The sequence below is a fragment of the Bradysia coprophila genome (genome assembly GCF_014529535.1).
Source record: "Bradysia coprophila strain Holo2 chromosome IV unlocalized genomic scaffold, BU_Bcop_v1 contig_5, whole genome shotgun sequence".
Classification (NCBI taxonomy): domain Eukaryota; kingdom Metazoa; phylum Arthropoda; class Insecta; order Diptera; family Sciaridae; genus Bradysia; species Bradysia coprophila.
The window spans coordinates 6,023,539-6,040,780 of NW_023503374.1; the positions used below are offsets into that span (position 1 = coordinate 6,023,539).

At 32.5% G+C, this 17,242-nt stretch overlaps 1 protein-coding gene across 1 annotated transcript in view; it reads left to right on the top strand.

Moving 5' to 3' along the window:
• Window positions 1–17,242, top strand: part of LOC119071883 — a 148,760-nt gene that overhangs the window by 88,010 nt on the left and 43,508 nt on the right. Inside the window, exon 2 of the mRNA XM_037176982.1 lies at window positions 5,470–5,674. Coding sequence (XP_037032877.1) covers window positions 5,476–5,674 — 199 coding nt within the window. The 5' untranslated portion in view covers window positions 5,470–5,475. The remainder of the gene's footprint in view (window positions 1–5,469; window positions 5,675–17,242) is intronic.

Consider the following 17,242-nt stretch of genomic DNA (forward strand, 5'->3'; position numbering starts at 1 on the left):
TTACATTTATTAACTCAACTTTGTCTACTTTTTCAACAGGTTAAAACCATATAAACTAAGAAATAGTAACAGGAAACGATGAATAGCTTGATGTGACATGAACATTACATAAATACTTGCATTGTATAATGGTATTCAATTGAAAAGCTAACACGGAATCAAGTTCAATTCAATTTTGAGGTTTTTCATATTGACTTTATTATTATTTATAAACCGAAACCATTTTCAACTCTCAATCCATCCATAATATATACCATTTTCGGCAAAAGTAAACATTTCGAAATGATATTAGAAATTGATAAAAAAAAAAATTATTCGAATATCATCATCTATCGGAACTCTACATCTTAATGCAAAGAAAACAAACACAAAAGAAATAGATTAGTTCCGATAAAGTCTATACGAACAAGACCCATTATTATATTTAATCAATTAATGAAATTGGTAATGTTAATGGATATAAATCTCATTCCATTATCGGGAAATGGAATTAATTTTATGAGAAAAGTCCGGCAAACGAGAAATATAATTCTTTGGGGTGCAGATTTTGACTACATTTTCTTCGATCGAATAGGTGGAATTTTATTAATAAATGACTCATAAGCAATAAAATGAACACAACGAATTTGACTTGATGAAAAAACTTGCCGCATAACGTTAAGTAATGACCGAAATTATGGAAGCTAAAGGATAGCTAAATATAAATCGATCGGTTGCATTCAAATCAATTTACAATGTAACATCTGTTATTGTCAGCAACGACAACAATAAGTGATTTTCTCTGGCTAATTAGCTCCGAAATATACCAAAACCAACGTAAATGTTAAATGTAATGAAGTAAAAGATTCTTGTATTAACCTGTTGAGAATACCTAGATGCAAAAGACTCGATGTTTATGATGATGATACGTCGCGATCTTTGAAATTTAATTTATTGTCTGCCCCATGCGAAAGTTGACTATGGCATAGTTTCCCACCGTTAAAATGATCAATTACATGAAGAATATTTTCAGTTATTTTACGTAAATTCTTCTGTATATTCAACTTTAAGGCAGCTATAAACCAGAATACATTGGATGCTGAAACATAAATCATTAATTCGGAAACACCAAGTTTGTTTTATGAGCAACTACCTTCAGTACCTGTTTTTCGCCTGGTGTAGTTGATGTATACTTCGCATTCGTCTCAGATATACTAACTCTTATTGATAACCGAAGCTTGTTGCGCACAAACACACACTTGCGATTTTAATTTTATCACAGAACTGTTACCTCATGTAATGAATTGTTTTCGCAGCATCTAAAGTAATCTTCTATTTGCATGGTTTCCTTAAAAAGTTCCGTTTTTGTCTATAGATTTTATTAATAAATTACTTAGAAAACTAGTAAAATCCAAATTTTCACTTGACTGGTTCTCTCTTCGTAGCCACCTTCATAATTTACAAAGTGATAAACATTGAACGTTAAAATTGAAAATTCTGAAAATCAATTTCCCGTCGATTGTAACAATTGTTTTCGTTCTGAATTCTCCTGTTTATCACTCAATTTATTCACTAATTAACTCAAATATTTGATTATTTTGCAATTAATTTACCGTATGCGTTGAACTTTATTAAATTCTTGGCATAACAGCAGAGAAAAGCTCTATAAATATGAGAAACGGCACCATTATATCCCGCTTCAATTACCCCTTATTCTATGAACGTTTCTATCAATTTTGGAATAATATTGTTCCCCGTAAATATTAACTGCGCCGTATAGGAAAAATTTGTGTAGGATGGGTAGGATATTGTACCTTTACTAAACATATTTCACCGAAATGGTTTGTGGCTTATCCGTTCAAAGCATATTTTGATAAAAAATGTTTTTTGAGCGAATATCTAACTGCAGCGTAAAATTAAAAAAGTTTGTCGTTTAGTTTCTCTTACACTCGATTTGGTAAGTTTTTCAATTTTCTTTCGTCTGTATTTCAGCTGTACCCAAGCGCTTTCCTACATGTTCAAGTTGACATGACGGTTTCCTGGAACGAATTGTTATGAATGATAATCGATTTCCTTCAATGCAATCTGAGTTATTTCTCTTTAAATTTTGTCAACAAAATCAGGAACTACGTGAACTTTAAATTCAACCATTGCTACATGAATCGGAATAATCTTGTCAGTCTTTTGTGTACGAAAATCATTCGTTTCAATCCACAATAAGCTCCAGATAATTAATAAAATCACAGTGAAAATCGGCAGATAATATTATTTAATTCAATACACGATCCGTTTAATGATTGATTTCATATATAATAGAAAACTAGGCCTATTGTGGACTGCCTAATTCACTATAAAATTAAATCTGACCAAATTCAACAACAGCTTAATGATCAATTTTAGTAATTTTGCCTTGTTTCCAATATACTTATAATACCCTAAATAAATAGACGCTTTATCGTTTATCCACACAATATGCTGATGATGCCCTTCTAATTCGTCTACAGGGTGGCAGTGTTTTGGTTCGACTTTAAACACGAAACATGAAAATCGAAAATATATTTTTTTCTTCTTTTATTTTTATAATGCGAAAAAGTCACAATACTCTACTCATTCCGCAGAGCGTGAGTGAAATTATGATGGAATAGACATACAAATGAAATTTTCTATAATTTTTTTTTTGTGCGCGCCAACCATAATAATACATTTTTTATTCATAACAACACGGGGTGATACACACAGATACCCTGTAGGTTATAATTTATTATTATCATCAGTATAAGCACAAAGATATATCTAACCGAAATGTATTTCGTTCGTATAAACATAAACCGCTAATTATCCCTAGCGCGCGTATCTCCACCAAACGAATAATGGCAAAAGAGTGCGACGATTTTCTCGCGGCGTTTGCGGTAGCAGCTTTTCCAAGTTTCGGGTGGTAAAGCTTTTGTATGTATAATTTTGAGCATCAAATGATTTGAGAGCAGTCATGAAAGCTGGCAAAATTCAGCCGCTTATAGGATGTGTACGCACGTACATTGTTCATGAACCATTCCAGTCTACTACACTTTTTAGAAATAATTGACTATCTCTTATCGACGACGATGACAAAAAATAATCTCTGACTAATAAAGGACAATACACACTGTCAACTGGCTTTTCGTCAACTGACTCAATGACATTACCAACGAATTACATGTAACGCAAATACACGTTATCGGTACTAAATCCAAGACGCAACCTATTAACCAATTCAATCAGATGTCATTATTGTGGACAACAACCTGATGAAACGAATTATTTGTGTTGCGGTTGAGTTTCGAACCCACAACTGGCAATTCAATAACTCAATAATTGCGCTATACTCCGTTTCTTTGCCTCAAACGGACTCATTTCTTAATATAAATTCGAAAATTCACTTACACTTCCACAATTTGGACCTGCTTCCCTCAACTATGTGTTCCTTATGCCAATAAAGTGCCAAATTTTAGAATGCTCGAGGGACTCAATCGTCAGTTTCTTTTTTTCTTGGACGGTTTTGGATGCCGGCCGCTGACGATTTATTTCCTCGGCTTCCATGACTGTTCGAGAGGGTATTTTAAGAGCCGGCACATAAGTGTGCTTTTTGGATGCGCTACATAGGAACCACAAATGGCTAAAATTAGCATAATCTGTAATGGTATACAGATATAATGTATACGAGATGTTTGTATAAGCGTCCGTTGCTGAATTTTAGCAATTTACCATTTTGTTTTATTCATTATGTAACAGAACAGGAATAGCAAACAAACAGTCGTTTGTCTGCTGCTACAGCGAGAGTAGAAAAGAAAATGGAAATGTACGATATCGTAAAACAACATTACAACAAGCATTGAAATGCTTTATTAAATTATAATTAAGAAATTTTCTTATTTTTGCGCTTAAAATAGCTGAATTAATTGTTATAATGAAATAATTTGCATTTCCTCCAAATATATTAATTATTAAATAACCAAAATGAGGAATGACTCGGTAATATAGCACGGTGCTTGCCGCTTTTATGTTTTGTTCTCATAACATATTTTACTGCAAAGCATATGGTGCAAATACTTAACTTTGTTTGCTCTCATCAGGGTTGCGGATAAAATGGTACAGTATCTATATATACTCTGCTGTGTGGTATATTCGTATGTTTTATCAACGTTTAGAGCGTTTTTATTGCGAAAAATGTTTCATTATATACAAAGTTTGGTAGAATTTTTGGAGCAGCAAATTACAAAGTTTCGCTAATTTTATTATACCAAGAGATCAATTACTTGGATGAGTTAATGCACTGCCTGAACCGTATCATTATATTCATTAGTAATCACCGTGAATATAGGTAATTCAGTATTATGTTGCAGACGATCGATGAATTTTGCAGCATGCGTTACCACAGCAAAATATTGCTTATAGGATGCACGTACATTTCATATTAGCAGTGCAATTTGAGTTGCATTTAAATTGATTACTGCTAACTTTAAAATTCTACTTTTGACACAGAATAATGGTTATTTATGTCATCAGGTGCAAAGTACTTTATTAGACCAGAGAATGTTCCACTTAACTCAAATTTTGAGGGGAGAAATGACTTCGTTTGTTGCAGTCGATTTTTTGTAAACTATCAAATTGATTACGACCATTTCATCTGTCGTCGACAATTACTACAACAATAAGCAATGAACGTTGACGAATACTGTCATATAAAGCAAAACACATGCCAAAACTGATGAAGTAATAGATGCTAATCAATCTGTTAAAAATACTTACTGCTTTGCAGTCAAGGGTCATATATCATAAAATACGTTCACTATGATCGATTTTGTAAAATGTATGAAATGTTAGTAACGCTTGATAGCACGATAACTTGAGTAATTCTGAACCGATTTTCAAAAATTTAGTTTCATTCGACGAGGAATTAAATTCCTGAGGTCACGTTAGTATATGGTCAATATCGACCTACTGATCTGGGAGTTATTCCCAAAAGAGTTTTTTTCTGGTTTCTTGATTTGAATAATTGAAAAATTAATGTTTAATGAATTGGTTGATTCCAGTATTTAAACAAAAAATATTGTTCAGGTGAAACCTATAATATCGGTGCTAAAGTGAGCATTGTAAATGTAAGAGTGCACTAGTCTGTGCTAAAGTCCATTGTAACAGTAAACATTCTGTGAGCTTATCACTGGTCGGTGCTGTCGGTGCTACAGTTAGCATTGTACAAGTGAGAATCCAGTGTGTTTATCACTGGTCATTGCTAAAATCATCATTGTAAAAGTAAAAACCCTCTGGTGTTTATCACTGGTCATTGCTAACTTTCCTCATTTAAAAAAAAAAAATACTTTCATTTCCCTAAATTTAAAAAGGTAGTCAAGAGACCCGACCCACAAACAGTGGGGCCTAGTTTACAAAGATCAATTAGCAACAATTTCTATTTGATCAGACATCATTAACAATCAAAATATTTCTTTATTTTAGAGTCGGATGGACGGCAGTAATCTTTTCTTGGCGCTGTTTCTTGCGCTTATAGGATTTTATGCAGCTGTCACAAAGTCAGATAAGACTAAATCATGTAAAATATCAGAATGGAGATGTTCAAATGGAACGTGCATATCGGCATCGAAGTATTGCGATGGTCAATCAGATTGCTTGGATAAGAGTGATGAGCCGAGCCAATGTAGTGGTAAGTAGAACTTTGTTCAGTCCAAGTGTAGTCGTCCCATCAAAATCGTGGAGCTTGTGAAAAATGCGAATATTATTTTGAGAAATTAAATTTCTTGATCTTCTAATCATGTGTTAAGGACATGATTAGCACATACTTATTCGAATACCCAATATCCGAATACTGAATAATTGTGGGAATTCTTTCATTAGAATCCTCAAAAATGTTAAAAGTTTAAATCAGTAAAGGTCTAACGACTGTGTATCCCAAAACTAATGGAATTAAAAACACCAAAAATACGAAAAAAACGTCAAATTCAACTCGATAAAACGTTTGTTAAGTCAGTAACTATCCATCTCGACAGGTAAATCATTTTCAAACGACTCATCTGTTAACGCCAGAGGCAATAAAAATAAGCATTGAAGTCTACCTATTGTCGTCTAATAATACAGAATAAATGTTGAAACTAAAGAAGTAAAAGATTCTGCATCAATCTCTTTTAAGTACTTAGTTCGAAAGAAGTAAGAGATTTGAGGGTGTGATATGTTTGCTATATCTGAAAAGGATTAAGATTCAACGTGCAAAAAACACATTCCATTTCAGCGAGTGTCAGTTATTTTTTTACAGACCTAACGGTTATTCCCACTTGTTCCTTTTTGTCTTAAAAACTGTTTCTAAATACTTCTCGAGAACTGTTCCTATCACCGAAAAGCAGGAATAACGTCTGAAATCGTCCAACTTTTCGATTTTTTTGTGTATGCCAGTAGCTTAACGCCAATTCAAATTTAAATTTTTGAATCGTGACAGTAAACCAGCGATGATAGGATATTGATTCCACAAAAATCAGCAAAAGTCAGAATTTTTTGGAGCTTTCCAAAAATTGAATTTCCTTCAAATGTGCCAGGTCAATGTTACACACAATGAATATAACTTCTCAATTCATAAACATTAAGCGCAGTTGAACAGTACAAATTTGATTGCTCGCCAAAAGAATCGGTAATCTGATTCGCAAAACAATTTCCATGCTTCCGCTATTGAGGAAAATTTTATTTTTCAGTTCGGTTTTTTACTTTGCATTTGATTGTATTTTTCAACGCTAACAAAACATTTTTTGCAATCGATTTAATATCGAAAGCTTTTCAACACAAAAGTTTAGTTTTTCATTAATTTCCTGATGAACAAAGTCAATACAAAGGACTCGCAATCATGAGTTATATTTTCTATGTATACATCAAGACTTATTAGAGAAACAGTTAGAACAGGTACATATACATTCGACACCAGTGTATAAACTTACTGTGGAAAAAAACATAGAATCTGCTTGATTTCGTTGGTATTGAAGCTGTACAAAGAAGGAGTACATAATACATGGAACTTCTATTCAAAGTTTTTCAACTGTAATCGACATCTACATTAACGAAAAAAATTGCACTGCAAAATAATTTTTTCCTCTTAATTTATTCAACGAAACCAACCAACCATCCAATGAAGTTAAACAAGAAGAGAAAAAAAATGGAAAATAATTTATATATGTGAGTGGTTTGCAGATAAAAAATGAAGCAGTTTACAGTGAAGGTATGTTGCCCTGTTTGAATACCTGAAGTGTTTATTCAGATATTTTGTTTTGTAAGGAATGGTCGTCTGAATTGAGGATGGAATATTTCCAACCAGACTTCAGTAAATATTTTATTTCAATGTTGTTACATTTGTAGCAGACAGGTTGGTTGCCACAGTCTGATACATTTTCAAGTAATGATTTGACTTTGCTGTTTTGAAATTACAGTCTTAATCTTTTGAAGATAATCTTTTCAACTGAACATATCGAGGGCAACGTCACACCAAGTAAAAAGGTATGAATTTTGAGTCCGACATAAATTTTAGTGAAATTAGCATTTTTCGTCGTATTCTCTAGATCAATTTCGACAATACTTTCCGAACGACATAGCGGATTGACTTTATATCGAGATCAAAAGTCATTACTTTTTACTTCCTTCCAGGGAAAAAAGTTAATCAAAATCGGTTCGGTAGTTTCGGAGATATGCCCTTTAGTGATGTTATTTCGGTGAAATCGAAATATCTTAACAAAAATGTTCGAATCAGTGAAACGTACTGCAATATTAATTCCTGGATTCGATCCAGAATGTAGGATATTCTTCAAATGGAATTTTATTGCAATTAGTCTGCAACGCGGTGGGATGTGCATACTTAGAGTTGGAAATATTTCGTGTATGATTTTCTCCCTAAAAATTTATTGTGGACATATCTCGAGCCAAATACATTTCAATTCTCATTCTAATAAAATTGACGACTGACCTGACCATATAGTCGTTAAAAATGTTTACGATTCCATTCTATAGCAAAATATTAATGTTTTAATGTCGACCATAAAAAGTTGGCTTTCGACATCATTAAGATAAAATATACACAAAGGTGTTGCGCCAATAAAACCATCTATTCATTAGAAAAATAATTCGAGACATTTCTCTATATTTATGTGGTTTTGTTGTTGATGTTAGTCGGATATACGATTATGGAACTTTGCACTAATGACTTTCTGGCATCTTAACTTTGCAATAATTCTTCAGAGTGGGGTACAATCTTGTGGAGTTCACAATGTGACCAGTTACCAATGGAAATGTGTGACAAATTTACGGTCTAGTTTACAGTCAATTAATTTGGTAAATCGGGGCGGTAGTGATAATTATCGAGTCTAGTACTTAATTTGATCAAAGGATTCTCGACTGATTAAGTGAACATCTATTATTTCTTTCGTTTTAACACTTATTTTGCTACATAAGCTGAAGTTCAGTATTTCATTTTGTCGTCGTTGTTGATAACAAATAATATTCACGTTTTATTACATTTCTTCTTAGACAACTTATACAACATTCGATATTTTTCACCCGGGGATAAAATTTTGTTGCAAATAGGGAAAACCTATTCAGGAAAATCACTTTGGACTAGTCAAACAATTTAGAGTCCTGTAGGACTTGTCATTAAGAAAAACCTAATTCAAAATAAATCATTAACAAAACAACAGTTCGGATAAATGAATTAAATAACAGTATCACATAAAAAATAATAAAAAAGACGACTAGGAAGAGTCAGAAAATCACAAATCCTAATAAATAAACGTTTATTATCGATATCATCGACAAAAGTAAGTGCTTCTTACCGAGTGAAGTAGATTTAATAAACAGACCGTGATATCCTTGTCGCTCGTAGAAGGTTTTTTTTTCATTCCCTGGATCTCCTATTAAAACGGTAAATCTGTGTGGCGATGCACGGATCTCCACTCGATGTTCATTATAAAAAAAACGTAACTCGTGATAAAAGCTGCATTTTTCATCCTCATAACGAAAAATACTATTGTGTGAAATCTGAACTCTGCATGTATAGCTCCATGAAGCATGAAATGTTATTACGGCGAACATTAAGCTTTAGAATTCAAAGTTCAATTGTTTTAAAATAAAACTATCGGGGAGCTTTTCTAATTTTCCACCAGTTAGGCTAACCGAAAATCAACATTCAAGTGTGGGTATTAACATACAATGGGTGCAAAGGACTTAAAGCTCTGCCATTCATATACCAAACGTTTATGCAGCACAATATTTTTTTATGGTTGCACAAACAATTTGAATTTTATTTTTATTTCCATCGAATTGCTGTGTAACAAGTTAGGTTACAGACTGCATTAATGCCAGGAAGAAGAAAAAAAACAACAGTCGATGTCTAGTGACTGCGCTACTGGAATAAGAATATTTTTCAACATTTGTCTCACTAATCGATTCGTATGCTGACCTAAAAATTGAACTTATTTGCTACAAAATAATCGAATGTCCCTTATAAGATGCAAGATTATCAAAAACGAAAAAAAGAAATAGTTTTCTTCGTCTTACTAAATTTAAATGCGCCGTTCTTGCCATATACCAGCGACAAGGAAACGTAAGATAATAGCGAGGATAATAGTAATAAATTATTTCCAACTGAAATTTATGGTCCCTTAAATATTCAAATATAATCTCTTGGTTTTCTTAATGTTGCCGCTTTACACTGTCGTAACTAACTAACCCATAAATATATTCACAATTAGCACGCAAGAAGTTTTCAGCAGATAAAAAGCATGAATTAAGTATGACCTGCATTTGATCAGTTGATACGATAAAGTTCTTTCAATTTAAACAGTTCGGAACGTAAAATAATAATTTTTTTTTGTTGTTGTCTTCATCCATCACGACGACATTGTTTGTAGAGTATATATTTTCTTCAAATGTATCTTATCGCTTTTCAAACAACTAAAAGAACTTTTAACGGTACACAAAAGTAAGGATACAAATTAATAATGTTTCTCAGTCGGAAAAACTTTCCTTTTTTTATCTATATTTTCCAAGAATAAACGTGACTGAGACATTTCTTAAATCTTAAGTCCACATAATGAAATACAGTGGGTAGGTACACAACTAATACACCAATTTTTCCGAGTAAATGAAAATGGGTCTGGACATATACATTGCAGTGTTAAAAGTAATCAAAGTAAAACTTTTGATTAAATCTCTTTTTTTTACAGCTTTTCTCTATACAAAGTTTTCTAGTTTGAAAAATTTTCTTTTCACTTGTTTTTTTCGTCCATTTTTTTTTTGCTTGCTTACTTCTTCTCTCCGTATTTGTATATAGATTTTTCGAGATTTTGTTTAAAGCTTTTCGCCCCCTTTAACATGGTGTATACTATAAGATTGAAATAAAACGGAAATGGGAGAAAATAAATTGAAAACCAAAAGATGAATATCAACCTATTATATTTAATCTCCAGCATTTTGTTTTGCACAAAGCTTTCTAAGTATGAAGAATTCTGTGTAAATTACTTTTTCATTTCCCTTTACCAGTTTCTGGATTTTATTTTCTATTTCGATACTATTCAAAACGCATATCGAGCATCGTGTCGTCTTTATGGAGCATGTCAATTCTTCAGTTCTGCTGGCGTTTTTACCATTCATTGTTTCTCTATATACAACATTTTAATACAAGACGAATTATGCGGCAATGTGTTGACGGAAAGGATTTTAACGACAGTTTCAATGGCATTAAGATGTGTTTTTGTATATTTGTATACGAATAAAAATTGTATAATGACGACGACAACCGAAAGCTTCGGCTTAATTCAACGTTAAAGTTTTTGGCGAATTTGCAAAATACGAACGCAAAGAAAAATCGAAAAGAAAATTTTCATTTAACACGGATATTATCAACGCATTATAGAAATCTGGTGAAAAGAATTTTTCCGCAAGATTTGCCGATAAATCTAATCGAAAAATGTATCTCGAATGGGTTTAAGCCATATGTTTTTCATCTTAAAAACGTTTTCATTTGCAAAATTAAAATATTTTTTTTTCCTTCTTCTTTTGCTTTTTCCGACTTCATCCAAATTTGTGAGAAGAAGAAGAAAAACATGAAGGGAAATTGGAATGTATTGTAAACGAAAATCTTTGAATTCAAACAGATTTTTACTTTCAAAAGAGCTGAAGCAATTTTACAATATCCCTTTCTGCAGATAGAAGGCAAAATGATTTGTACCTAGAAACACACCGATAAAAGATTTTTTTTTCGGTATACATGGCTTATTGCACGGTAGATGTAAAATACCTCTTTTACATGGAGTTTTAGTAAATTGGTATTCGTCTAACGTTTACAAGCAAGTACAAGTACATTTCCTGTGTTTTGCCCGGACAAAGTAAAGTCGGATAACAACATTGCTGGGATTTCAAATGAAATCGTAATTGACTTTAAAAGCAATTTCGCAACGAAAACGTGTATTTGCTGCACTTCAAAATCTTACCGTTTGTATCAATTTTCGTTATCGTCTTTTACGTTTCTAGATCTGCAATAAGCGAAATGTGTATCGTAAGGTGACAGTGCCTAATCTTTGAGATTTTTTTTTGATTTTTTAATTTTAGTTTTAGAGTGACTTGTTTGTTGTAAATTGAATGTTTTTCGTCAAGGAAATTGGAACGACTGTGTTTACGAAGAATTTGAGTACTCTATTTTATATGAAAATATTTTCACAGTGTTTTACAGTTGTCACACTGTCAAGTTTCAGTACCCAATTTGGAGTACCACTCATGCTTGAAGTGCATTGAATAAATAAATAAAACCACACAATGTCCGATACAATATCACACACAGAATATCAAGTTTCATATTGCGGGAAAATTCAAATTTTAATTTAGATATTCATTAGGCTTGGTACACACGTAGTGGAACAACCCAGAAGCTGTTTTTTAATTTCTGACTTTTTTGAGTTTGTACGAAATAAAAGACTTTTATTGAAACTAATGAAGCTGATTACTTAAATCTGGCACCACATTTTTTTAATAATTAGAAATTTTTAATCGAGAGTAGTTTTGTTTCGTTATTTTTTTTGTACATGTCTAGAATATATATATATATATATAGATTTGCTATATAATTCACTAAAGTTATCAATGACTAATTGGCCAATAATCTCATTCCATAAACAATATTTTAGTGAATTTATTAAGAAGCTTAACTTAAGTTCTGGTCTGAGAAGAACAAACACAAAAACCATATTGTTGCACAATTATGTACGGAATAAAAAAGACCATAAGATGAAGTAACTAATTTAATCCTTCAAGGATCCAATCTGTTACTTCTTTTGTACGTGTAGCCTAACGAATTTTTACAAAATCTTTTCACTTTATTTTCCTTATATAAGACCAAACTGTTGTAATAATCATCTTTTTGTGTATGTAGATGTCATCAGGAGCGAAATTTTTCTAAATTAATTTTAGGAATGGCGATTCGATCATCAATCGTCTTGTGATATTTGTTTTGTGATTTTTGTAAATTGAAAGACTGAATTTTTGAGTAAATAAATGAAACATCTACATTCATTTATTTACTCAAAAAATCAGTCCTACGATTTACAAAAATCACAAAACAAATATCACAAGACGATTGATGATCGAATCGCCATTCCTAAAATTAATTTAGAAAAATTGCACTCTTAATAATGACTAGGGCAAAATGAAAAATAAATAAATTCTAAAACAAAAGATGATTAAGCTCAAAGGCTCTGCATGACCTAAGCTACATGATGCGAACGTAGCCCGATTCTTCAAGGTCAAGAAAGTAGTTGAATGATGATACATTTTTTAACAGATCATTTTTCTACCAAACATTTAACCCAACATAACCAATTCTAATTTAACTTGAGAAATGATAAAATGATTCCACTCAAAATTGATAGTTTTTCGCTAATGAAACTGACCTTAAAGCTCTGCCCTTTCTCACCTATTTGAACGTTAAGTTTGTAATTATGTTGAAGTAACGCGTCGTACTTGTTTCGTACTATATGGTTGAACTCTAGTGAATTATTGTAGAAAATAACATTTATTACGGTAAAATATGATTTTTGATGCTTTTGATGACGTTGGTTTCGACAACTTTAATATTATCGCAAAAAAAAATTAAATAAATACGGTCTGCGAAAAATAAAACTATTTTATAAATAATAATCCGCAGTGGAAATGAACATTAACATAATTTTAAATATTCGAATAAATGCAGCAATAAAATACCAACCGACCAATTTATATTGTCACATTGACAGTGTTAAACAAAAATTCTCTTTTTTGTATTAGTTAAAAATCATATTCAATTTTATTTATTGAAGGGAAAAAAGATTTATTTGATTTTATTTATCATTCTTTCATAACTCGTTCAGCACATTTAATTTTAAACTCTATGTGTAGTGTACTCTCCGGCTGGTTTTAAAAAAAAGGTAAAAATCAACACAATATTTTAAAATCAACTTTCACATTTTTGATGCGATGCCATTATGTTTGACGACTAATAATGGAAAGAATTTCCTTTAAAGCAGTAGTTTGTGTGCATAGCACAAATTGCCTGTATGTACGACTATATGAAAATGAATTGAAACATGTTTCAACTGTAGTTCTCTCTATCGATCTTATTTTGTTGCTATACACATGTTCTCAATACTATGTTGCTTTATTATCCATGGCTGGGTCCCTGGAGTGATTTATAGCAATCGATATCGGTAAAGTGAGAATTTATGGCAAAGAAAAATAAAGGTTTTTCATTATACAACATCGGCGGCCATATGATCAACATTTTCCTGACTGTCCGAAATAAATCGGAAATCTGAATTCGATACTAAGTTTTTCTTTGCGATTCCAGTTAGGCGATAATGAAAATTTATGTCATTCGAAATCCGTTTCATGTGTCATTTCACTTCCTTTTATCATTTTAAGTTTTGATCGTTGCCCGTTTCAAAACGGTTTGCACTTTTAGCCGGTAGTTTGATTTTTCGATAGAAGATTTCGACTTTGCACTCACATTGCATTGCATAACTTTCAGCAATATCAATCCAATTCATTCTCAATGTCGTAATTTTTTAACATTTTAATTAAAATGTTTATATGAAATGAATGGAATAGAGGGATTCTTCTGAAAAACAGAAGACCGAAATCGGACGCATTTTCTATTGGAATTTTTTATAAGTGCTCAGTAAGGTATTCGACCCCAGATGCCAAAACCACTTTCAAAAAAATTCTTCGTAGCTTGTGTGGCTAGTGTGAGGTGATCAAAAACCGAAAACTTGCACTTTTCTTACAAAAATTTCTCCAGTTACACGAGCCGTACAGGGTCGTGTGGGGTGTCATTAGAAAGGTAATTGCATGTACTTCCGGGGCAAATAGGGTCCTATTGGGTTTAAAATTAATCCACACTGAGATATGTACAGTTGAAGTTTTCAACCGAAAAAAGACTGAAAACTTACACTTTTCTTACAGAAATTTCTCGAGATACACGAAACGTGCATGGTCGTGTGGGGTGTCATTAGAAAAGTAATTGCATTTACTTTCAGGGCAAATAGAGCTTACGGAAGTTTGGTAGCATCTCACGATTCAATATAATCACTTAAACATTTCAACTTCTAATAATTTGTCGTAGATGCTTCCAAACCCCAATAGGACCCTACTTGTCCTAAAAGTACATGCAATTTCCTTTCTAATGACACCCCACACGACCATGCACGTATCGTGTACCTCGAAAAATTTCTGTAGGAAAAGTGTAAGTTTTTAGTCTTTTTTCGGTTGAAAACTTCAACTGTACATATCTCAGTGTGGATGAATTTTAAACCCAATAAGACCTTATTTGCCCCGGAAGTACATGCAATTACCTTTCTAATGACACCCCACACGACCCTGTACGGCTCGTGTAACTGGAGAAATTTTTGTAAGAAAAGTGCAAGTTTTCAGTTTTTGATCACCTCACACTAACCACACAATCTGCGAAGAACTTTTTTGAAAGTGGTTTTGGCTTCTGGGGTCGAATGTCTTACTGGGCACATATAAAAAATTCCTATAGAAAATGCGGCCGATTTCGGTCTTCTGTTTTTCAGAAGAATCCCTCACAATGAATTGGATTGAATTAATACACATTTCCTAACTTAAATCGAGACTTAAATGTCCTTAACGAACGACTTTATCATCTGTTGGCAACATCTAAAAGCTAAATGACTCCTTGTAGGCGACGTTGACTGTTTCACACTAACTTCGGTACGCTGAGTCGAAATATATTAAACATTATCAGCTCTTGTACCATACAGTGTTAGAATTTCGTTTGACCTGTTATCGACAACAACGACAAAAAATGAGCGATGATTCCTAGTTAACGTGGGTTTTACTAATAAACGTGAGGTAAAGTCGAGTGGCAAATCACTTATTGTAAATGAGCTGCAAATCGAGTGGTTTGCCCCACGGGTAAAGGTACTTCTATGGTGCGAAACTTTACCTAAAGTTTTTGAGTAAAATACCTTACTTACCATTGGAAAATGGCACTTCTTGTGTGTTTATCGACCTCGGCTACGAGGTCCCAATGGTAAGTAATGTACTATTGAGCGAATCGACATTTGTAACAATGGAAGTAACATTCAATTATTGATTAGCCTACGAAACAAAACCATGCGGGAAAAAACATTAATTCGATTTCTAGATCTTTTCATTCCTTCTTTATTCTTCCTCACGAATTGTTTATCAAACAAAAACAGGAAAATATTTTTTTACAACAAAAAAAATCGATAACGTTACTTCTGGCTGAAGCCGATCCAAGCAATAATATCGATGTGTAAATATTCCATTTGTATCGAAATAGCACACCTTTGGTTTATAAAGAAATTATTGAATTATCAAGGTATGGTTTTCGATATCAATTTTTGTATTTTAAATCTAGTTACACAGAGCTGCAGAATTTATTTGTTTTCTTTCTTTTCTTTACTTTCGTTGCCTTCCACCTTCGGAAAATATCTGCGCTAAGAATGTGAATTGGATATATATTTATAGTTTGATTTATACAACTTTTGATATCCAGATGTCAACGGCAAATTGAAGTAAATGTATCATGTCAATTTATTTTTCTGACAGCCCTAGACGTTATACGCTAAAGGACTATTAATATATAAATTTTCCCGGGCTAGAAGAGAGGAAGAGGAGAAAAGACGAGAAAAAATAGCAAACAAATAAAAAGATTGTGTGGATTTGTTGGTTTTCTGTTTCTAGCAAATATATACAGATTACATACATATCCAGGTTGTCGCATCGTATGGCTTTGGTGGGATTGACACATACAACCAACCATGAACGAAATTCAATTAAATAATTCTCGGTGCGGGTAAATAACACTGTAAATCATATTATTTCATTGTGTATTGAATTGAGTGATACAATCACTTAAGTGAAACTCAGATTGACGAAATTCAAAGGAAAAACGTCCTTCGAACGTACAGTAAGCGACTGTCCTGTACAATTAGTGATAAGATGTTGGGAAAAACAAGGTCATGTCACATAAAAAGAACTTTATGCTTCTCAAAGTTGTCTGGAAATTTCACGTAAACTTGTGAATTGTTTCTATATGGTCGAAGGAACACACGAGTCACTTATACAATGCTGGTAATCTATTACATATACGACGATGAACAGTTGTCAATCTGATGTTATTTAGCAAAACTTGTATTAAAACCAATGAAGTGAAAGATTTTGTATCAGACTCTTCGAACAAAAGAAGTAACAGATTCGAAAATAATGGTTGGAACTTTAAAATGGAATGATGGGAGAAACTCCCCATCTGAAGACAAAAATTTTCAATAAAAGTTTGATCTTTAAACGTATTTTAATGACGAACATACATTGCTGCCCTAGCACAACCAAAAAGTCAAAAATGTCAGCGGTTCTTTCAAGTTTTCTGTGTTAATTTTTTGATCGTTTAGGATGCGCATATGTTCTAATTCAAAATACCCCGTGAAAGCGATCAATAATTCATTCGTGTTAGACGGCTTTCATCGTATCTAAATCTGAACTGAATTTGTAGCACAATTTCAAACATTCAAATCCTTTTGGGAAACATTGATTTTCCAATTATTTGTCATTACTACACTAGCCCAATACTAATTTATACCTGCTACTCGTATTGCTTTAATAAATGCATTGCAATTGCATATCAATCAATGTGAAATTTTCATTTCAATTAAGTACAATGAAATACCGAACCGAT